At 39.2% G+C, this 23,711-nt stretch overlaps 1 protein-coding gene across 9 annotated transcripts in view; it reads left to right on the top strand.

The window, feature by feature from the left end:
• Nucleotides 1-21,463, top strand: part of si:ch211-272n13.3 (ankyrin repeat domain-containing protein 26) — a 28,052-nt gene extending 6,589 nt beyond the window's left edge. For 3 of the 9 annotated variants that reach the window (XM_038705800.1, XM_038705797.1, XM_038705798.1), the window contains 33 exons: nt 1,329-1,497; nt 2,566-2,627; nt 2,720-2,819; nt 3,078-3,182; nt 3,618-3,685; nt 3,770-3,839; nt 3,948-3,992; nt 5,364-5,630; nt 5,764-5,862; nt 5,961-6,031; nt 6,659-7,564; nt 8,793-8,968; nt 9,357-9,572; nt 10,145-10,178; nt 10,276-10,417; nt 10,650-10,863; nt 11,048-11,231; nt 11,504-11,650; nt 11,947-12,409; nt 12,917-13,422; nt 13,567-13,719; nt 14,000-14,175; nt 14,444-14,537; nt 14,716-14,757; nt 15,150-15,227; nt 15,900-16,034; nt 16,160-16,272; nt 16,818-16,965; nt 17,128-17,418; nt 17,650-17,885; nt 18,058-18,301; nt 20,287-20,332; nt 20,446-21,463. In XM_038705800.1, the coding sequence (XP_038561728.1) occupies nt 1,329-1,497; nt 2,566-2,627; nt 2,720-2,819; nt 3,078-3,182; nt 3,618-3,685; nt 3,770-3,839; nt 3,948-3,992; nt 5,364-5,630; nt 5,764-5,862; nt 5,961-6,031; nt 6,659-7,564; nt 8,793-8,968; nt 9,357-9,572; nt 10,145-10,178; nt 10,276-10,417; nt 10,650-10,863; nt 11,048-11,231; nt 11,504-11,650; nt 11,947-12,409; nt 12,917-13,422; nt 13,567-13,719; nt 14,000-14,175; nt 14,444-14,537; nt 14,716-14,757; nt 15,150-15,227; nt 15,900-16,034; nt 16,160-16,272; nt 16,818-16,965; nt 17,128-17,418; nt 17,650-17,885; nt 18,058-18,301; nt 20,287-20,332; nt 20,446-20,576 (5,931 nt within the window). In that variant the 3' untranslated portion in view covers nt 20,577-21,463. Of the gene's footprint in view, nt 1-1,328; nt 1,498-2,565; nt 2,628-2,719; nt 2,820-3,077; nt 3,183-3,617; nt 3,686-3,769; nt 3,840-3,947; nt 3,993-5,363; nt 5,631-5,763; nt 5,863-5,960; nt 6,032-6,658; nt 7,565-8,792; nt 8,969-9,356; nt 9,573-10,144; nt 10,179-10,275; nt 10,418-10,649; nt 10,864-11,047; nt 11,232-11,503; nt 11,651-11,946; nt 12,410-12,916; nt 13,423-13,566; nt 13,720-13,999; nt 14,176-14,443; nt 14,538-14,715; nt 14,758-15,149; nt 15,228-15,899; nt 16,035-16,159; nt 16,273-16,817; nt 16,966-17,127; nt 17,419-17,649; nt 17,886-18,057; nt 18,302-18,700; nt 18,759-20,286; nt 20,333-20,445 lie in introns of all 9 variants that reach the window. The other 6 variants (XR_005442820.1, XM_038705799.1, XM_038705802.1 and 3 more) reach the window with 6 other exon arrangements.
• Nucleotides 21,464-23,711: the final 2,248 nt, after the last annotated feature.

Below are 23,711 nucleotides of genomic sequence, written 5' to 3'. Positions count from 1 at the left end.
GTAGGTCAGAGTGGGATTCCTCTTCTGAAAATAATGACGACAATGACAATGGCTCCTTCGCAAAAGGTGATGTGCTGTCACTAGTTACTAAAATAAATACTGGAGCAGCAAACCAGACTGGACAGCAGCAGTGTTCTGATGGCTCTTGCGAAGAAGAAGATAAAGAAAGTATTGAGAAAGAGTCAAATGACCCCTCCCCTGCAGTGTCACCAGTTCCTGAGGTTGAAAAAATAACCAGAAACCAAATGCTAGATAAAGATGATGTAGAATCAATTGGTCAGTCGTCACTAATGGAAGGAAAATTAGACTCAGATAATGAGAAAGGCGATGATAGTAGTTGGGATGATGAAGATGAAAGTGATGAGTCTGAAAAGCAGAAGACAAAGGATGATGAAGTTGCAGACTGTGGTAACGTCTTAAAGAGATGTCTTTCTACCCCAACCAGTTTGCTGTCACCAAAGTTGAGGCCCACAAGTGCAGTAGAAAAGAGGTTAGAGGAAGAAGCCGAAATAGATGATATTGAAGGAGATGAAGACAATGAAAGGGTTGGTCAGTCTAAGGTTGATGGAAATGATGAGTCTTCAGAGGATACCAGGCTAGAGGAGGAAAGGCTGGTGAGTGTTCAAAAAGACAATCCCAGCAAAGATGATGAGACAAGTGAGGACTCTGACAGCAAGGACCAAAGACTGCATTACGATTTTGCCTGCACCACAGTGAAATTGTCTGATGTGGGAGGTGATTCTGATAACACTCTTGACGGATGCCTGTATGAAGGCGACAAGTCAGACCATGAACACAAAGCTAGATTAACTGCATACGTTCTACTAGAAAATAGAAGTGCTGTCGTTCCCCAGGCCGGAGTGTCATCAGATGACCTCAATGAAGAACGAGTAAGGGAAAAGACTTTTTCAGACTCTCCCACCAAAGATGATGTCACAGCTGGTGAGCACCACGATTCAGGCGGGAACTCATTGTCTGAAATGTTACCTCAGACTGACATTGATGATGTTGATCTTGACTCACCTGATGAGGCAGAGAGCAAAGGCATGATAAGTCAAGAGGTAGGAAACATTGAAGAGCCTGTTATTCAGGTAAAACAGTAGTGCAACAGCTAGTCTTGTAGTGTAGCATGTTCTGGAAAGTAATGTGTTCTCTGCAACACTTTCATCAGTTTTCTTTTATTCACGTTTGTTTGCAGTTTGCGTAGTACTTTTCCATTCATTAGAGATGTCTTGTGTGTCTAGTAATGACACATGCACTAGTAGAAATAGGTTTTAAAGTGCATGATTATGAGTAAAATTCATTAATATTTATTTTTTCTTACACAGAAAGAAGTGACCACAGAGGAACAGGATGATAATGAAGAGGAGGAGAGAGAGGAGGAGGATGAAGACGACGAGGAAGGAGACTTCTCAGATGAAAATGATCAACTTGAAGAGTCCCTTGATTCCACTTCACCTGTTCCTGAGACAGAAGTCTCTAAAGATAAGAAAAGAGGTAAGAAGCAAATCATTTACAGTTGTAGTTCTTAACAGTTATGAACAGCTGCATGTGCATCACAGAATGATGATCCACCAAAATTTACTACAACTCTACAATTACTACAATTAATACTACAACCTATCTATGGCAGTCTTGTCCAACAACAGCACAGCCGTGCCCTTATTTTCTGTGGTTAACTTGAACAATTGTGAGCAGATTAACAAGAGAACGGGGTCTGTGACTTAACCTGATTAACAAGATCAGCAAGCCACTTTCTCCTTGATTTCATTTGATTTAATAACAGTCAAAAACGCTGGTAATAGTTTTCCACTGAATGAAGAAATTCTTAAGGAATTGGGAAATTATACCATGTCATTATTGCTGTATATCAATATTGACCCTTCTCTGTCTCAATTCTGCTAGTTACCAGCTACACTTCTCCAAGTGGTTGCTTTTTAATGTACCCAGAGTTTTGACAGATCTGGGGAAAACTGCATTTTCATGTTATGCACCCTGGGCATGAAATAATTTGCAAAAAGATCTTAAATTAGAAACGTGCATATCAGTTGATAAATTTAAGAGCGTCAGAGCATCAAGAATGTGTTGAAGGAGACATGTGGTTGTTTTTCTTGAGAGCCCGTTGTGTTTGAGTAGATGTAGAATAGAATTTATTTTTATTTTTTTTGTGAATTTTGTCATGATTGCATTTTAATATGTTGTGTTTATGTATGGCTGCTACTTTGGCCAGGTCTCTCTTGTAAAAGAGATTTTTCATCTCAATGAGACTTCCTGGTAAAATAAAGGTAAAATAAAAATAATTTTTTGATTTAATGGACTAGTAGCTATGTTGTTGTAGATGTGGTCACACAGTAAAAAAGTAGGGGACTCAAACGTTTAGATGCATAAAAGTACATCAAGAACTGTATTGAATTGAATGATGACTAAAAATGAAATTACATTGTTTATGACCCAGAGCGTTAAAATATTTTTTTTCTTCACTGCTGCTGTCTAAGACATTTACTGCTTTTCAGTTACTACACTGACTTTTCAGCCAGTATAATTAATGTATATCTGTTGAAAAAGATTTCCTGTCTGAGCTGGGCCTAGAGAAGGGAGAGGAAGACCAGGATTCTTGGGACTCTGAGGTATCGTAAAGATGCATTTTGGAATATTCTGTAAGGGCCGGATGTTTGCTGTACAGATTTCACAGATTGATTTTTTTTTTTTCATCTTTCAGTCCCACTCTGAAAACGCCAATATGCAGCACGAAGAGAAACAAACCTCGCACACTCAGGATCAAGAGGAGATGTCCACTGTTGAAAAAGAGATTAAAGAAAGTAGGCTTATTTGTTTGTTTTTTTCCAGACCAATCAAATCATTCCAGGCACCATTTCATGCTGCAGAAACAATGACCTTATTTAATCATAAACAAAGAAAATTGTGCTTTAGTGTATTAATGCATGCATTAATTCTGTCTGTGAGTAATGGTTAAAAATGTCTGTTTTCAGTCTAAATATGGTGTAAAATGTGCAATGCAATATAATTTCCATCAATCAAAACAGACTTTCCAACAATATGTTACATTTCTTTTGTAGACTTGTTTTATATTCCCTCTTTTTTAAGAGGGGAAGGAAGCAATAGGATGGCAGTGCTAGAGCCTCGGAGGAGTGTAGGCAGGCCAAGAGGCAGCCAGGGAGAGGGTATGAATGTCTTGACTCATAGGTCTGAGGAACAGCATGTTGACCATACCAGTGGCCTGACCATCACCTCATGATTATTATAAGCGAATGCATGCAGTATAAACTTTTCCATCTTGCCTGCTACCCTTAAATCCCATTTTCCCAAATCTGTGCCACAACAACTTCTTAGTTTGCTTGGTTTCAGCAGGTGTTGGCTCACTTAATATTATTAAGTAAGGACAGCACTTCCTGGCTGATGCTGTCATTGTGTCCAAATAAAACCAGATCTGGGAATCTAAATGCTTGTCTGATGCCTAACCATGTATCTTTGTGCTAATTAACCATAAGCTCATTTGCATGGGAATGCTTTTTACAGTGTTCTGGCAAACCCATCCAGCTTCATCAGAATGTCATTTTAATTGTGCTGACATGACAGACATGTCTTGTCTCCTGCAGTTGGTAACAACAACGATGTTGATAAGGGAGAAGAACATGTTGATAAAGAGGATACTACACAGAAAGAGGTAGGTTCAGCAACCAAATGCTGTAGAAGGTAAAATAAATTGATTGGTTGGAATATAATAGTAATGTTTTTTTCTTTCTACCAGACTGAGAAGGTAAAATGGGAACCGCTCAGTGTTTTGAGCAAACTTGAAGGAGATAAAGAAAGAAAGACAGGTAAATAGAATAATCTGGAGCGTCATGGTTCCTGTAGGTCTAAAAGTAAAGAATTTATTTGAAGATGACTATTTGTAACTAATGTGGTGCTTTGTTTGTTTTTGACAGACTTAATGGAGGAGTTTGGTCTGGGTGATGTTGATGATCTTGAAGGTAAGATGAAATAATTCACTTGGTTTTAATATTTTTGATTCTGTTTCGTCTGCTCCTCTTTAACTTAGACATTTGAAGTTGTTGATCAACTGATGCCTCAGCCTACCCCTAAACCCAATGCACATGTATCCTTTGCAGGGTCACTGCTGGTAAAATGTCTGATATTTACAGAGTACCACCCAATATCCACATTATGAAAGCTTCACTTTCAAACACAATATGAGTTACTATCTTTTCTGAAGCTTTTGATTAAAGAGGTCATATTATGCTCATTTTCAGCTTCAAAATCTTATTTAGCCAGAACAGGTTTACATGGTTACATGGTTTCATTTTCAAAAAACACCATATTTTTTGGCATATTTTCACCCTGTCCGTTGAACGCTTCGTTTTAGCTATGGAGTGATACACTTACCTCTACAAGATCTTTGTTGGGACTTGAACATGCGCAGTTCCTGGTTAAGGGCTACTAGCCAATCAGAAGCAGAGTAGGGCAGGTCGTGTGAAGCCGGTAAGCATGGCTTCAGTTCAGCTGTATATCCCCTTACCAGCTTAGCAACATGGACTGGAGCAAGAGTTTCAGAGTGGTGGGTTATTAATTTGTAACAAATGTATCTTTCATCCATAAAGTTTTAACATAGCTCTGTTTTCTACATCGCAATAACAAATTTATGTTCATTGACTGCCTGGAGGGTAGCTAGTGTTTGGAAGGGAGAGGAGAGGCAGCAGGCGGACGTCTTGTCACTGTGTGCTGCAGCTCAGTGTGTTTTTCCACTGGTGTCTTTGAGGGCGTGTCGGACTAGCCGCTTAGCAAGCATTATGACGCACGTTTTGCTGTGACGTCATAGAGAACAAAAGAAAAGTGCTAAACTACAAATGAGTTGTTTTCAGGCAGTTCAGAGCAGTGTTTTCTGTGAGAGATGGGAACTCCCTTAGGGGTGGACTTGGAGCTTTTTCACTTTGCAAACCTATTACATGCACAAAAAGATACATAACTCAATTAAGGTGAGTGAAAAAGCCTAAAAGCACAATATGACCTCTTTAAAGTGGTCTATCTGCATGCAATTCTGACTTTACTACCTTTTTGTTTGTTTCTGTCATCACACTTTTTGAAGCTCAAAAAGCAGGTCAGTAAACATAAACTAGTTTACTAGATTAGATAAGATGAACTTATCTATACACTGTTAGCTGTAGTTCCTCCTTTGAGACCTAAGTTTGATAGTGTAATAGCACAAAAACCTATCCCATTTATTTTACATTGTCATGCATTGCATGCAAGTGTAGTGGTTATCCCTGTGTAAAATGACCTACCCTCAGCAACATCAATGTGATATTTTGTTCATTGACCTGTAGCTTCTTGTGTTAATGACCCAGATGCATCAGACTGGGATTCGGCCAGTACTATCAGTAAGAGAACCCTGCCTGGCCGCAGAATGACCTCTCCTGGACTTGAGGAGTTTCCAGAGTGCTCCAACCAATCTGATAAAGAGCAAGATGAAGATGTTGCTGCAGCAGCACCCCTGACGCCTCAGAGGAACATCACCTCCAACAACAGACTTCCCAGCACACCCCCTCAACCCGTGCCCCATCCCCAACCTCGAGCAAGGAAGATCGTGCTTCTGAAACCAGAGAGTGACGAAGGTATGCCATATAAAGCATTCTGTGATCAAAATTATATATATTAACTGTATATAGAGACACACACAAACATATGAAACAAAGGACATTAAAGCATTTTCCTCTTTGTTTCTTTCTTTGACTTTCTCTCATTCAGAATCAGATTGGGAACCAGACAATTTGACATCTGGCAATACAGGCAAAATTGACAATCAGTTGCAAAACAAAGCTGAGCTTCAGACTTTGGTAACACCAGGTAAGGCTAACGTTTTTCTTTTTACCTACGCTGATTGATATATAGTATTTGTATGCACACACTTTTATTCGCTGACTAAAGACTCTTTGTCTCCGTAGGTATCCCTGAGCTCTCACTGATGGAAACGGACAATAAAAGTAATGTAGAGTCTGACAAGCAGCAACAAAAGGTGAGAAATACAGAGAATATGCAATCTCTTCTTATTTTTAATCCCTCAGTACCTTGTGTCCCAGATACAACATCATACTGATGCTTTCCCATTCGCAGGGAACTTAAAATACTGTACATCATAAATTCATAACTAATAGTAAATATATGAATATTTCAAAGTAGAGTTATACAAGCTATCAAAATTTAATCACATGATCTACTTTGTTTGTCGATGCTTTGTGGATCCTCAAAACCCTTTTTACCCCTGTCAAATAAAACAAGTGGAACCTCTAAGTGAGATAGTTTTGTAGTTTTAGCTTGTTTTAAGTAACTAGGTTGACCCATCTGTCATCACGAAAATTGGGTAAAAAAAACTGGGTTAAACATTTAAATGTGCATTTGCCATTGTTGGATGCTGCTTCACATTCTAGACGCCTGATAGTTACCTCTGTTGTATGCACTTTTGACAACTTTTTTAGACAAAACAAATTACAATTTACTGTGCCAGGTTCTCTTTATATGAGAATGCAATTTTGAAATGGCTCCATATTTATTTGAACATTATTGTATTGTAGTCCAAACTTGTTTTTTTGCATTTTTGTCCTGTCTGTTTTGTGCTTTTCCTTGTCCACCCATGCCATCAAAGGAGAAAGATGATGCAGTAGATACATGTGAGGTAGATCTAAGTAATCCGTGCCCGTTCGGCCATGTGGGCTCTGACAGTGGAGACAATTATAATGACTTTAGAGATCAACACAGTCCTGAAGAAAGACATGAAGCAGGTTATAACGTCCCATGGGAGAAACGTTATGAGAAGCTCTGGGTAGAGGTGGAGAAAAGGGAGGTAAAATCTTCTTTCAAGAATGTTGCTGGTGAATTAAAAGAGAAGTTTGGAGAACTGCTTAAATCGAGACGTCCTGCACAAGACATCACTGTAGAAGAACAGACCACGGCTGAATATACTTCTGTAGAAGAAGAGTCAAGCGATGAAGAAGGGGAAATCATTGTGCGCCCCGCGGCCAGAGCAAGGAGTACTGTCCTTCTCACCATTCCTGAGCAGAGGGAGTCTGGACTCGAAGACTCTGTGACAGAATCAACTGACAAGTCCGCATGTGAGGACAGAGTGCAGGTCTGTGAGACCCCAGCTAGTGAGAGCAGCATGTGTCTAGAGCCAGATCTACTCGCTGATGATGTTCGTGAGGAGAGCAGGTCTCATTCACCAATACTCACCGCAGCACAGAGGGACAGCAGCATAGATCATTTCACCACAGCTTTTACTGATGAATATACCAGACCCATGTCTGATGTCGATGGCGGCACATTCTTAAAAGATGAGACCGAACTTGGGCCATTCCAGAAACCACATCTAGATATTATCTGGAAGGACAAGACTAATAATCTAGACGAAGCTCAGAAGAACAATGCGAGTTTGGTAGAGGATGCTGAGGAATTCACCAAGTCTCGCCCTGCTTCACTAAGCAGACGTTCAACATCTATCCCAGGTGTTTCTGATGAAGAGCTGGAAGAGGACATGGAAAGGTTTAAACTTGAGGTAGGGATGCTGAAGGTTGTCTTCCTGGATTTGGCAAAAGAAAAGGTCCAACTCCAGAAAGAGGTAGAGGATGGCCGTTCCCATAATCCCTTCTTAGATCGCCTCCCTTTCTCTTCATTTCATCCATGACCTTAATTTCAGTTCTTTTAAAAAAATGTGTCAAAGGGTCCTCACTGGCCATCTACCATGACCTCATCTTATTTCTTTCTGTTAAATGTTCATTTTCCATGTCTTAATATTTATTTTTTTAGGTTTGATTTTAAGTATAAGAGTTATTCTTGCATGTTTCTCCTTACATTTTTGTCTCTTTATCTAACCTTATAGACATGTAGACTTGAACGACTTTGTTGAAGGTCACTTGCACTGCACTCAAGAAATGTGTTTGGCATTTTTGATTGTACTACAAAACTAAACAAAGTTTAATCTTCTGTGTTCTTTAGTAGTGACTTGTCCTTCATCATGCATGGGCTTTGCATGTGTCTCTGAATAGGTTCTGTTGCATAAACTCTCTCTTTCTATGTGATGTGTGAAGATTACACAAATAATAGCCTTCTTTGACTTAAAAAGAAGTGATGTTCATATGGATTGTTTTGTGCTTTTAATGCATGCTCTGTCTTTAAACATACAGGTTTATTTTTATTAAGATTGATTTCCATGGGATGAATAGATTTGATCTCCATGGGATGAATAGATTTGTTTTTTGGCCAACCTTTTGTGTGTTTGGATGTCTCTGAGGAAAGAAATATATCATTTGTACTAGGCCTTTGCTACACAATTTGACAGTTTTATTCAGTGAGAGAACAACTTAACAACAGATAATACTTTAGGAGGGAGTTATATTGTAGTGCTGAGCTGTCTTTAGATTCTAGTTTTTAGTTTTGTGAAGATCGCTACTAGACTACTCTCTTCTAGTGTTTTGATGTTTACCATTCATATCATAATTCCAAATTTGGTGAGATTTTTTCCCAGTTCAGGTTTTGAGAATGCCACAGCAAGCATTGCAATGCATGGAATCTTGCGTCTTTGTAATTAACTGAAAATACCATGTTAAATAGAGTAACCACAGTAAGGTGTTAGGTCTCCAAAGGGAGGGGTGACACTAAATTATGTATTAGTAGTGCACTTGGCCATGTTCCAAAACACATCTTAAAAGGTTGGCCCCAAACTTGTTTCAGTAAGGAATACTCTCTCAAGTCCAGTTATCAAATATTTACCCTTGTCTTTTCAGGTTGCCAAAGAAACCACAAAGACCGCAATGGAGATGCAAAAATCCAGTACTTCCTGGGATTCTGGTGGAACGGCATTGGAAGAAGTGGGTACTGAGAAACCTGAGACCAGGTCAGGATGCATGTCAAGTCCAGCTGGAGACATTCACCATAAACGGCAGCCTGTGGCCACCGAGAGGTATGCATCTATTTGCTTTTATACATTTTTAGGCCCTGATTGTGATCATTAGCAAATTTTAACTCTTGCTCTTACAATTTCAGAACATGTCCAAAATCCTTCTCTAAATTTAGCAGTCAGATATTACTGAACAGATTAAATTTTTTCTTTAATATTTGTCTGCCTAGTCATCCTCTTAATAATTTCATAACACTCTTTTCGATAAATGCCCTTAAGCTGAATGTATTTTCCAGTGTCACATTCAACAGAAGGCGCCCTGTCCAAACACTACTAATAAACACTTTGACTCCATTTAATGAGGGTTTTTTTTTTTTTAGCAATACCTCCAAGAGCCCCAAAGTTTAGATAGTCACAACTCATTGACAACCAGGTTTATTGCTCTCCATAGCACCACCGAGGCACCAGTGCAATTGCATCTCCCACTCCAGCAGACCTCCACTAGCAACAAACAGGAGGGGCAAGCTGTAGAGGAGATCTTACAGCTGGAGCTGGTCAGAGGGGCCCGGCGCAGTAGAGCCCCTCAGACCAACACCCATGTTAATGGAGACCCTCTCTCTGTGTTTGACGATAGCAGTTTAAGTGACGTGTCGGATGATGAAGGAAGGTATATATGCAGTATGCCACTTTTTTGTATCAATTTCACCTCTCTTGTCACTAACCCATAAGGTGTGTTTAGACTGAATGCAAAGTCAACTATACAGGCAGCACAACTGCAGACAAAGTCATTGAAAAGAAGCGAGTGGATGTGAACAGTCACAGATTCGCTCGAGGGAGAACTTGTAGATCTTAATTTACAGAGAGAAAAGTAAAAGGGGGGGAGACAGGAGGATCGGAAGAGACACTACTGGAGTCTTGGTAGGTTATAAGAGATTGTCTGTAAACGCAGACTTCTATACCACTCCTGCTGTCAAACTTGAATGAATATACAGAGGGGGAAGTTCTCTTTGCGTTCAGTTTAAACCTTTACCATATTCTTGGTGGGTGATGTTTGGGATGCAATTTTTCTGGATTTTAATTATTTTCCTCCCTACATAGTTGCATGATTAACCACTGATTTTCCAAAGCTCGAATAGTATACTGCATTATACCATTACACTTCCATCAGCTCTCAAAGCTTGAGAACATGCACATCTGTTTTCCATGTAATCCGTTATTCTTCGTGTTTGTTGGGCTCAGGTTGTCAACCAGTGGGCAGCAGAAAAAAAGCGAGGTAAAACACAATTTCTCTTTGTAACTAAAGTTTGAGTACACAATACATGATGAGAAACTGAATAATATATCAGACTGCATTTTGTTTCCATATTAAGAACCCTGAAGAAGTGGAAATGGCAGAAGACTTTGATGAACTCACTCAGTCATCGGACACAGCCACAGATGACATCGACTCTCCCACATCAGGCTATCGTCACGCATCCCTCCTCATTCAGAAGCTGGACTCAACCACTTTGGGTACCAGTTCTGCTAGTTCAGCTAATTTATATAATACAATTAATAAAAAATAAATGAGGTGAGTTTTAAAAAGAAATTAAAAACGTGTTTTAATGCTTTTGTAACTTTATCAGTTTGTTCATTTAATTAGCTAAATACATTTACATAATCCACATTTGAAAGGGAGATCTTGTAGATGCTCATTAAGTGATGAGACCTGGAACACTCCCTTATGCCATATTATATCTCACAGACTCAAGAAGCATGGTGAAGCTGCAGAACATTTTCCATGAATATGAGCGCTCCATCCAAAAGGTAAGAAGTCGCCATGGCTACCTGGCGGACAAGGTGAGCCAGCTGGAAATGGAGAGGGCGGAGTTGAGGAGCTCTCTGGAGGAAGTTAAAGATGTAAAGTCTAGCTTGGAGCGCAACCAGCTGGAATTGCAGACTGAAGTCACAAACCTCAAGTGAGAACTACATCCTACTTTATCAAAAGCTAGATTACTCTGTTGCTATTTCTTTTCATGGTCTTGGTCTCTTCTAATATCTCTGTGCCTCATATCTTATGTGATCGGCTGTTTCATGGATCTTTTTGGATTTGTATTCTGATTTCTTGACTTGACATGAATTAATGTCCTACACTTGGTATAGATTTCAGCTTAAACAGGAGCAGGAAAATCGCCGCAACGCCACCATGATGTACAACACCACCAGAGATAAGCTGAGGAAGACAGAGGAACAGCAACAGTTCGAGGTTCAGGAGAGACAGAAGGTGGAGCTCATGCTCAGGAATCTGGAGCTGGAGATGAGAACACTGGTCAGCAACATGAAACAGGTACACTAGGTTGTTTGTCCAAATTTTTTTTGTGTTAATGTTGGCTAATGTTAGTATTATTATTGTGTAGTATTAATATTGATTGATATAATTTAACTATCAATATTAAATTATTTTAGTTCTGTTGTTTAGATCATTTCACATAACATTATGTATGTTGTACAGTAAGTAATACTGTCATTATACAGCATTTTATCAGTAGCCAGCTTATCCAGTTGTTGCTTGGTGTACATGTAATTGTTACAAGCATGGGTTATATGTCCCCCACCCAGCTTGAAGAGGACCACAGTGAGACCCAGAGGCTTTTGGCTCAGGAGCGCAATGCTCGGACGCTGCAGGAGAATCTGCTCAACAGTCATCTCCGTAAGCAGCAAGAGATAGAGGATGAGAACAAAAGAAACCTAAACAAAAGCAATGAGGTAATCGTTACACAGTGGTGTCAATAACTGTAGAACATATTAGTTTATGGTTTCTTAGATGCTATTTTAACAGTTAGCACCCATTAATGTTTTGTTCTTTATACGTGGCTAGAAATTAACAGAAAAGGGTGTGATAGGTTTAAGGTTTTGAACATTTAGAATTTGTAATAGAAGAGTGGGGTACTATAGTGTCAGTAATGGAGGAAATGTTTTTTGAATTAATAATACATTTTGAAATCTTAAAAGAAAACATGCAGACTCTAAGCAATCTTAACTTTTTCCCCTGTTGTTCATAGGCCTTGTCTCAGCTCACTGAGGCCAGTGACAGGGAGAGGGAGTTGCTCCAGCAGACTGCTACCTTACAGGAGCAGCTGACCATCCTGAGAACAGACCTCGAGCGTTCGCAGGCCAATAGCAGTCTCAAAGAGAGTCATCTTTTGGAGGAGAACGATGCCCTCAAGGAACAGCTAGAGGATGCTCGGCGAGATCTCAAACTCAGTAGTGAAGCCTTGACCCAAACTGTCTTCAACTGCAATAACCAGGTGACCACCCTGAAGTCTGAGCTAGCCATAACAACAACCCGCCTGGAAAATGAGAGGCAGACTCGTGAAACACTGGAGTCAGAGGTTGAGTCTGTTCGTGCCCGCCTGGCTGGAGCTGTAAAGGAGGCAGAGCTTTGCCTGGCAGCTCACACAGACACAGAGAGAGCTCTGCTTCGGGAGAAAGAGGAACACCAGCGTCTTAAAGATAGATTCACAGGTTAGTAGCGGTAGTAATAGATGGTCAACTCCAAGCTCAAAATTGTAATAACTCAAATTTTGTATAATACTCACTCACTCACCTATGCCCTACTAGGCAAGTGTTTTGTGCTTGAGACTTGGAAGTTATTTATCAAACAGGCACACCATCTTGGAAGAGCAGTTCGATATCTAATGTGCACCTTATGGACTTAAAATGCACTTTATATTATATCCATTTCAGGGAAAATCAAGTGAAAGGGGCTTGACTATAGCACATGCCCAGTTACCACTGACCTAATTTGGCATAATATTTCCTTTTGTTTAAAACAAAACTATTTGAACCAGTATCACTCTTTACCCTGACACTGAGTAGCTGTTGGACGAGTTGCTCTGTCAGGGCCAGTTCCACCTCCCACCATGGTCCACACTGGCTGTGTTGCTTGTATTAAACTGTAAGCTGCTTATTGTTTTGTGCATCTTTTTGTGCAATCTTTTTGCTTAACCCCTGATGTATTTATTCCTACAGGTGAATCAGCCACTCAACGTGAGGCAATCAGCAGCTTGTCCCAGAAGCTGGCCAAGGCAGAGGCTCGTGCAAACAGCATGGAGAATGAAGTTCACAGGGTCACACTGCAGCTGACGGAGAAAGGCCTACTGCTGGAGGTCCTACAGCGTGAGAAGGACCAGGCAGCTGTACGTGTCAAGGAGCTAGAAACTACTCTGCAGGCTGAGAGGGAGCTGGTCAGCCGTTCAGGAGCACGCCAAGAGGCCACACAGGAACGGCTAGCCCAAGCGCAGAGTGAGAGCATGTTGCTGCGTCAACAGCTAGAGGAGGCCCAAAACAAAGGTGTCGCAAAGGAGCGTGCTGTGACAGATGCCCAAGAGCGCTTCAGTGACATTCTGTCCAAGCTGCGCTCTGACTGTGAAGAAAGAGTACAACTAGTGGAAGAGAGAAATAAGGAGCTTGCCAGTAAGGCTGCAGATCTCCGAGATCAGATCTACAAATTAGAAGAAGAGAAGACCGAAAGAGAGGTAAGATTAGGACTCTGCAGGGTAAGAGGATTACCCTAACCTCTTCCTCCAGACCCACTTTTAGCCTTTTGTCCACATGCCAGTTAAGGATCTCCCTTTATATCTAACCAAACCATGCTTTCTTTGGATTCTGTTTGAGCACAGACTAGTGTAAGACAGCTGCAGCAGGAGCTAGCGGACTCTCTCAAAAAGCTGTCAATGAGTGAAGCTTCTCTGGAGGTCAACACACGCTATCGTAATGACCTGGAGGAGGAGAAGGCTCGGCTCTTTAAAGACTTGGACAGGCTCAAAGGAAAGGTAACGGCAGGGAACAGTGCCACCTTGTGACCTCATATTCTCGCCATGTCTCTGAGACAAGCTGTTTTAATGATTATGAAGCAAACAATTTAAGCTGTACTGAAATTAGATGGTTCATTATCACTGTTAGTTTGTTTATTTAGCATTTTTAAACATTTTAGTATAGTATTTTAGGTGATAGAGCAGTTGGTCATTAGCAGTAATAACTTTCACCCCCTATAATCCCTGAACCAAATGTTAACTTTGCTGATGAGGTGGATGCTTTGTCTCTGTCATGTAGCTGGAGGAAAGCGAAGACCAGTATGTGCAGTCTGAGAGACGTATTAACAGTCTGAAGAGCAGTCTGGATGAAAAGGAAAAGGAACTCAACACTGCTGCTCAGAAACTCCAGGTGGCGCTGTCTGCCTCAGCAGCTTCTGATACCACCATCAAACAGTTGGAGGAAGCTGTGCAAAGGTATACAAATACACAAACACATGCTGTCCACACACACATGGGACTGAAAGATTGATCAATTTATTTTATTTTAGTAGATATCACATCTACGAATGAATACTGTGAAATTAATTGTAATATAAAGTTAAAAAGATAAGCCAGTTCCATAACACAGAAATAATTAACACTAACATATGTTAAAAGCATTTTCAGACATGACTGTAGATATGTTTTGAAATATAGAATATGAGTGTCTCTGATGCAGAGTGTCAATGTAATGTCACATTAGGCTGGAGATAGAGAACGCCAGGCTAGAAGCTGCTGCAAAGCAACAGTCCAACAAAATTGATGCACTTCAGAAAGGGGCTCAGGAAGCTGCCATGGTGAGTGCTGCAAACCTAATCCTATTACTTGCTTACACTTTACACAGGATCTACCTATCTACTTTTTTTGTGACTTTAACTCAGCATTGTGATACTTAGAGAAGTCTCTTCAAAATCACATAGCTGACCCACATTATGAAGTCATTATTACATATTAAGATATTGAATCTTTTTCCAGCAATCTGACTGCTCACCTGGAGGAGGGGTTGGTATTGTTGATGTAGGCTTAGTTTGTCTGTGTGGGTTAACCTCTGTTTTCTCAAAAATAATATAAATTAACAAAAATCTTAAAATCATACATATTTACAAAATGAAATGCACTTGGGCTTTGCTGGCTGTCTGCACAAGCTGCTAGACCAGGAATCCAAACATATGGGAAAAATAATAACTTTATGTCTGTTTGGGGTTTTCTTGGTGACGTCAAAATGTGTTTTCTCTTTTAAGCCTGATCTTGGTTTGCGGGGTCACTTTCACTACTTTTTGCCTCAAAGCTGCATGATGCATGCTACTTCCTTTGGTATAAAGTGTCTTCTCAACTTTTTAAATTGATAAAGAAAAAAATTTAAAGGACCTGTGTTATTCACTGTTACAATGCTTGTCTTATTGCTGTAGGTCAAAGGTCATTTGGAGGACTTGGTTACAAACCTTCAAAGCAGTAAGATGACTTTGGAAGACCAACTCAATAGAGAGGTTGGTGGCTAATTTTGTGTCTAACTCTTCAGTTTAGATTTTCATTTCTTCCTCTCATTTTCTTTTCTAGTCTTTGTGTATGTAATTCACCTGAGATCAGTCTGATCAGGGACGTCCGACATTTCTGAGTAGCCAACCAAATGAGAAAAGTAGCCAGCTGAGGAGTGTTTAGACAGTGATATATTTTCTTTTATGATACCTTTTAATTATTACTTATAGAAACAGACCTTGTAAACCCATACTTTTTTCAGTTCATACATAAAACAGAAATGTAGCCCCTAGGGAAGCTTTGAACAAACTGTTTTTATTTTGAATGTTTCTAGAAGCAGTGGCATGTACATCATGAATAAGGCAAAAACAAAACTATTGAAGCAAATTGTTTCTCTTTCTGGAAAAAAAAAAAGAACCAGTTTCACCTTTTAGTCTTTTCAGACCTTCTGTTACATACTTACATTCAGTCAAATATTTTCTCTAGAACTGAACTGCAGTTCTAACAAAAGAATATAGATAAAAAACAAATGAGAAATATGCCACCTTTTTACAGCAAATTTGAGACAGAATGTCTCATAGGTAAGATGAACAAATGTGATCATTGTAACAAGCTTACTTCTTTTTATAAATATTCACTTCTTTACATACAGTAAATCTTGCCTCTGTCTTTCTCTTTCTTAGGTCCAGAAGCAAAGCATGCTGTCTCACACAGCCCAGGACTCCCAGGCCTTGTGGGAGGAGGAGCTGAAGAGCCGCTCTAAGTTAGGACTGCGCCTGGCAGAGCTTGAAAAGGAGAAAGGAGAACTGAGCACCCAGGTGATCATAGTGATGCATTCATGTGCAGGCTAATGTTATGATGAATTAAGTAGCTGTCTCTCCTGATGATAATATATACCATGGCCTTGGTCTCAAGAGTTATCAGCCTTTTGCCTGTGTTCCAGATGGAAATAGAAAAGAGGAAAGCCAAGAAAATAGCGGAGCAGAAGAAAGCTATAGATACCCGGCTGGATCAAGAGATGAAGAGAAACACAGAGCTTCAAAAAGAAATGTACAGGTGACTCCTAACGTCCTCCTTGCGCTCTCCTCACCTGTGGCAGTACTTCCTCCTACTATTTAGACACAAGTAGGATCCAGTAGAGCGCAGTCTTACCTGGCTTATGTGGCTGTGGTGAACCAATGTGTGTAAGGTTGTACTTTTTTCAGGTTTTTTTTTTTTAGCTCAACTGCTTTTAATGTTTAATAAGTCTCTGCAGTGCTTGTGTGTCTTGTGTTTTTGTAATCCGCTTAATTGTGGCTGATTTTGTGTTTCTTATTCTTTAATGTATCTTATTCTTATTCTGTTGAGGATTAACATTCATTTTGAATCTGTGACATGTGTAACATATGTGTTGTATTGATAGGTTTTGAATCTGAACATGTCACATTTACAAGTACAAATTAGTTAAATGTAATCAAAACTGGTTGCATCTTTGTGCTGCATATCAGTAATAAGAGAAATATAGTTTGGAATAATAGTTATTAGCAGAGGGCAGGTTTGTGAGCTGTGAAAATTGTCTTTATTCATTTGTTCACTTCATGTTTTTGTGCATGTGTTTTAAGGTTGCGTACTTTATTAAAGACTGCAAAGAAGAAATTGCGAGAGCAGGACGTGGGTGGAGCTGAATTTGCCTCTCCTATGAGCAGTCTGCGGATGGATCTAGGCAGACACAGCCAGGCCGATGGTGCCTTTGGACGAATGAAAGAAAAGGTTTATCTGTCTGATACATACTGTGATTTGGTATAAACCACCAAATAATATACTACTACTAATAGCAGAGTTTGAAACTTTGTCTTTAGAGACTCCTTGAGGGTCACCTCAGCTGTTAGACCTTGGCCTCAAACATTTCCTCTGCCTTTCTTACATCACTAGGTGGACGATCTGCAAGTGCAGCTGGAGAAGGAAGCATCCCGTCGTAGCCAACTAGAGAAGGTGAATGGGGAGCTTAAGGATCAGTTGGCCTCCCTAAAGAGCTTGAGCCGCAGTAATGACCAGCTGGAGAGGAGTAAAAGACAGTTGGAGGAGGAGGTGCTGGACCTGAGACGCCGAATGGAGGCTTCTCAGATGGAGCAGAGCCAGGTGGAGCAGTACCGCCGTGACGCAGAGGAGAGGGCCCGTCAGGAGATACAACAGAAGCTGGAGCAGGTCAATGTCTTCCTGCAGGTAAACATTCTGTTGGGTGAATTTTATTGGTTAATATGAACAAACCTGAACATGCGTTACTGAGCAAATATGTGATTCACACGTATTAATCAGAATAAGAAATGAGATTCTAAAAATGTACTGAATAAATTAATTGGTGTGTAGTTTAGTTTGACTTTGGAAGCTTGGTACATATAGATTAAAAACATCACTAAGTCTGATTTCATATGGTTGTGTCTGTCTGTCGCCCAGTCCCAGGCAGCTTCCCAAGAAGCATTGGATCAAATGAAAGCTGCCAACGAGGCCAACCTGCGCTCCCAGCTGGAGCAGAAGATCCAGGAGATGGAGGGGGAACTGTGCCGGGCCCGCACCACCCAGCGGGACAGCCTCAACCAAAGAGACTGCACACGCACAGAGCTAGAGCGATACCGCCAACTCTACACAGAGGAGCTGCGCCTCCGCAAGTCCCTGGCTGCCAAACTAGAGAGGTGAGACCAGCATTTTAACAGTTTAGTCCCAGGCTTTCAGTGAGGTAGAGGGGATGCTCTGATCAATCTTTTAATACCTGATATCTGTGATGTAATCAGACATAGACAGTGCCGATGGTGACAAACGTGTATCGTTATCAAGGACTAACCTTTGCTGTGTTTTCTCCGTCAGGGCCAACAGTCGGCTCGCAGAAGCCAATTCCAAGTTGCTCAACGAGCGCAGCAGGTCTCTGATCAACAGCAGCATCGTAAACGGTAGCTTTGGAGGGCCCACACTGGACGTGAGCTCTTTAGGTTCACCAGCAAACTATGGGGCCACACTAGGGCCCCTCAACAGGAGCCTAGGCCTGGGCCTCTCCCTCCTCAGCCCTGTGACTGAGGGACAGAACAACAGGGTGGAGGACTACCTAGCGAAGGTCTGTTCAGTAATTAATTAACACACTCATTCACTCATGGAGATTACAGAGGAATATTCTTTATGTAGACAAGTTTATATACTTTGGGCCATTTTCATTTCCATAGCGTCATGGTTGTCTGTGTTGTTAATGTTTAAATGGTGGTGGTTTGTTCAAAGATGTTGCTTTTTATACATAAGTTAGTGCGTTGTTATGTTGTCATAACTGTATTATGCGTGACAGTTACACATATAATGGTTCTCTAAATTCTCAGACATCTATCTTCCCTCTACAAGAATACCAATAATTTCTTCTCCCAGTTTTTTCCCGCCTCCACATTGTTTCTTCTTCACTCTATCTCTAGTCTTTATGGTAGTGGGACTTTACTTCTAACCTGTCTTCTATTTCTTACTCTTTTAGCTGCTAGCTCAAAAGTCTGTCTCTCATCTCTCTTCTCTTCAACCAGACCCATAACCAGGTTTGTAGATGTGTTAAGCTCAGTACCTGATTGGCTGCTGTTCTCTTCACCCTGCTGGCAGGCCTACATTTATGGCTCTGTGATGCAAACCAAGATGTTCAGGGTTCGCATGGTGAAAAAACTACAGATGTAAAAGTTTTGGGAATCCTAGCAAACTTACAGAATATTTATGTATTTGCTGAGCTTCCCTAATACTGCGTTCCGAAGACATTGTAACCCTGTTATTAAATCAGATGACTTTAATTGGAAATAAAAGTGAAAGTTACAACTCTACTTTACATTTCTATCACAGCTTTTTCCTGGTTCATCTTTCAGGAATTACCTACTTAAGTGGTTCACACAGTTGGTATTGTAACTGAAATAACAGATTGTCAAAACGGATATGACAAATATTATAATAAATTAAAGAGTCAATAAGTTGAGGTTACAAAAAATGTGAATGAAAAATCCAAGAATAACAGTGAGAACTGAACTGGTGAAATGTGCGGGAACTCTGGGTTTTGCATTGTGTGGTTACCCAAGTGACACCTGAAATCTCAAACCCTTGTTGATTCTCTGCTTTGAGTTGACTTTCTCCATGCTCTGAAGTTGGCCAGTACAGAGGATGTGGTGTATTCAAAGCTGATTTTAAGATTGAAGTTAAACACCACCCGTTTTATTAAATAAATGTCCTCATGTAAAAAGTTTATATGAAGTTTGTCGTACATCCATTTCAAGCATGCATTAAAGAACTTAACAGAAAAAAGCCTACCTACATCTAATTATCAATCGGAATAAAATGTGTTGTCTGACACAAGACAGCACAGCAGCAGTTTTATGGCCGTACACCTTACCTTGCACCTATGACAAAGACAATGTGAAGAGAAATATAGTTTGGAAAAAAATTTTTACTGAAAAATAGACAGATCTCCCTTAAGACTTAAGCTAAAGTAAAGAAGTTAAGCAGAACTATGTGATTATATATAGTAAGATACTTTAAGTACCTCTACCCATCCAGAAAAGTGTGTGTGTGTGTGTGTGTGAATGCTACACATGCATACAGTATATAATGTATGTGTGTGTCCAGGCACATCTGCGTGTGTATAGTTCAATACATTAAATTCTGCAATAATTACAATTAGCAGAGAAATAGTACCATTTTCCTAGACAGCAGACATTTGTATTTGCGTTGTTAGTTTAAGAAAATTTTTATTTACTGTAAGATTTTGTTGTTTGTTAAAATGACGATTTGTCTCATTGAGGGAGAAATCTGACATCAGTTGACTATACTGACTCAGGTTTAAAAGGCAACATCAGATAGCCTGCAGAAACTCTACACTGAAGCAGAGCTTCCATGCTTGGCTTGTCTTGCTGTGTTTCACATAACACTCCTAATTTTTTGCAGTGTTTTTTCCACTATTCAAGTACTTGTCATTTGTCATTTACCGTAGTATTGTGAAATATCATCCCTTTATCTTATTTTTCTACATGTGTACATTTATTTATGTTTGTTAGCTGATATAATTCACAATAAACTTTTTTTTTCCAGATGCAGACTGAGTTGGATAGAAACATATCAAAGGAATTAAACAACGGTGAGTGCACTGAGGCTGGAAACATGGCACAAATCTTATCTCATATCTTAGCGGCCTTATTAGATTAGTGGCATTATCTGACTTGTAGACTGTTGTCTCTCTATGGTCCTCAGCCACAGCAGAGCTGGACGTTGCTTCAGCCCGTATGTCACCAGTGGGCTCTGCCTCGAGGGAGAAGCTAGACCCCGTCAGCAGGGCGACACAGCAGTACTTGGAAGTACTAAAGAAAAATAATATGATTTGAACACTCATCACAGCTGCTGGCAGTCAAACGTTGTATTTCAGCCATTACAATCATTTAAATACCGACTGCACCAACAATAAGGCCAAAGCCACTGCCTAGTCATATTACACCAACACTCCAACTTTGTACGTATTCACTCTCCCTTCTTTTCACAAAAGCAAATATAATGCACATTGCACTTAACCACTCAGGAGCAAAGGGCATGAGTCATATATATATATATAAAATTATAATTAGAGAGCACCTCAAAAGTATTTGTTCTTTCTGATTAATTCTTTTCTGTATCCGATCTGTAACTTTTTTGTTTAGCACTATGTCTATATAGACATAGTATATGTATAAAATACGTATACAGAATTGTGGTTTGGATTTTGTTATGTGAATATTGGTGTTGCTAAATTTTAATTTTTAAGTATTTGATGTATGCATCATTAATAATTTTGCCAAGATATTACCCGGTACGTGCCATCAAATGGTGCAATATCTGTCTTGGTCCTTAATTTAGTAGACTCGTTGAGTATTGTGTTGATGATGATTTTATTTATTATTTTTTATTTTAACATGATATACTTGAATAAGACGAGCTGGAATACTCTGGCTATTGAAACAGGGTGACTTCATTTGTACAACTGTCATTCAAACCATTGGTTGCTTGCCTTTAGGGCCACCAAAAGGGAAACATGCTTGTTTTGTTTTTTGTTACTTATAAAAACTGTAACAGAATACATATATACATATAGGAAAATATTTATGACGCCTGTATGTCACAGAAGACTCTAAAGTTGTAAATAAAACAGTTAAAACAAAAACCTGAACTTGAATGAGCTGTATTATGTCTGGATACCAAGTGGACATGAGAAAGGAAAGAAATAAAGTGACTAAGGTTATATCATCTTTTTTGTAAATCCATCACTAAATTTGTGTAAGTTCCTTTCTAATTTCTTAGTAACTTATATTGTAGCGGGTTCAAAATAGGGCTGAGGATATACAAAAAATCAAACTGCAGTTATTTTAATAGTTATTGCAATTTCAATATGAGTCACAATTTTAGTGGGATTGCATTTCATTTTCACTGAAAGAAAAAAAAAATTATGATTGTATTGTATTGTCTTTTTTTGTTGGTGTCTGTACCAAACATCTGAAGAACAGGATGTACAATATAGGCATAATGCTTAATTTATAATGGTATGTTGTGACACATTTGACCTTTATCAAAAAACTGCAGCTCCTGCAATTTGGATATTGCACTTGACCATATTGCAATTTCTGTAATATTAATATAATATGTTATGTAGATTGTAAAGAATTTAGTAATGCCTAAATCAGTTGCCAGGAAATATCCGTATTACTCTCCAATCAAAAGCAATTAACTATATCAAAAGCAATTTACTGGAGCATGTCAAGCTGTAAGTAAATAACAGATTTAGGAGGGAAAATGATTTACTGAACTTATACAATTACAAAAGACTGGAAGATGACTATTTTATTTATACAGTATATTTATGAAGAAATGTGTGTCACAGATGGTAGTATTCATGCAGTGAGTGGGAAATTTCAGATTCTAACATTAGTTTTGTAATTTAAAGTGTTATTTTTGTGAGATGTGATTTAAAATCTCCCAGTTTACTTAATTTTTTTAACAGCATTTTAATCAAGTGTCATGTCAGATTTGTTTTTATTATTATCACTGTTATCTCTTCACTCTAAATAGGTCATATATTAGCAAGCTAATGTTAGCTTTGTCAGTTGGCAATTATTGGGGGTAAATATGTATTAACTTATCTCTAGGTAAGAATTAGTTTGTGTGGTGCAACCTCACTTAAATTTAGTGATGCTTGAATCCCCACTTAACACTTAACTGCTACTTTATAACTAGGTTGATTTTGAATGTATGAACCACTGGCAACTTAAGTTGAGTAAAATGTTGCTGTAAATGTGACTGATGTAATTTGATTTTAACCTGTCCTCAACAACATACATACGTTCTGAATAAGATTACATACTTGTCCAAATATTGACAAAACAAGATGAAGAAAAAAACAGATAAAATCCAACATGGGATATGGACATGCTGAGACAAGAAAATAAAATAAATTATAATTAATAAAAATAAACATGCATAAAACTTAAGCATGACATTTGATAGAAATACTAAAAGTCAATGTAACTTATTCGAGTGCTTATAATCAGATGATGAGCCTTAAAAACAAGCAGAAAACTACATTTGTGCTCAGTATTTCTTTATTAAATTAAGAGGAGCAGTAACAGTAGCAGAACTGGCCTCTGTTTGAATCACTCCTTATTCTGCAGTTTTAGATTCCATGTATCTTATATCCAAGATATAAATGCAGCTTGCCATCAATATTTCATGCCCCAGCCCTCATTAGATATGTTTTGATGTACTTTACTCCCCCGTACTCCCAAACACATGAAACCTGATGGTATGCGCTGGTTTAGAAACTGTTTCCCTCACTTATTAAAATGAGACAATGTGTTTATGATTGCCCCCCTCTGCTGTGTTTCTCTTCCCTTTGATCCGTCCTCTCTGCGTCAGCCTCAAATGTTAGATATTCAAATCTGGTTACATTTATTTTTGTTTCCTTTACAGCAGATGGGCACTTCTGACAGACTGACTATTAGGTGTTATTATTTCCCCTTTTTTCAATAGACGGCTCTTCATACACTACACGTAAACCTAGTTTTGATTGAGGAGGTTACAACCATTGTCATAAAGCTTTGGAGGCAGATGAGAATACAAAGAGACAGATTCTGAATAAAAAGTGTTGAAAGGGTTGTTTTTGAAAAGCAACTCAGTTTTAAAACAAACCGCTCCTCACTGGGTCATCCTCCATCTCTGATGCCCAGTCTTATTATCTCAGACTGCCAGTCCAACAACTGTTAGAAAAACAAGGTGTCGGTTTTCAACCTCAAGCCTCCGACGCATGATGGGGTTGTCAACTGAACAGGCCATTTTATTTATAAATCTGGCTACAATGAATGTTCAAATCCATTTTTCAGACTTTAAATGACTGTCGCTCAAATGAAATTATGACACAAGATAACAATATAAGAAAAGTCAAACATGTTGCTCCTCTCAGAACATTTTGACCAGAAACCAAAATGGTCTCTTTATAT

This window comes from Micropterus salmoides, unplaced genomic scaffold, assembly GCF_014851395.1.
Source record: "Micropterus salmoides isolate LMB-PRFRI ecotype aquatic unplaced genomic scaffold, ASM1485139v1 Ms_hic_scaffold_8, whole genome shotgun sequence".
NCBI classification, from domain to species: domain Eukaryota; kingdom Metazoa; phylum Chordata; class Actinopteri; order Centrarchiformes; family Centrarchidae; genus Micropterus; species Micropterus salmoides.
Note: the sequence above shows the minus strand (reverse complement) of the source record. Positions and strands in the feature narration are given on the sequence as shown.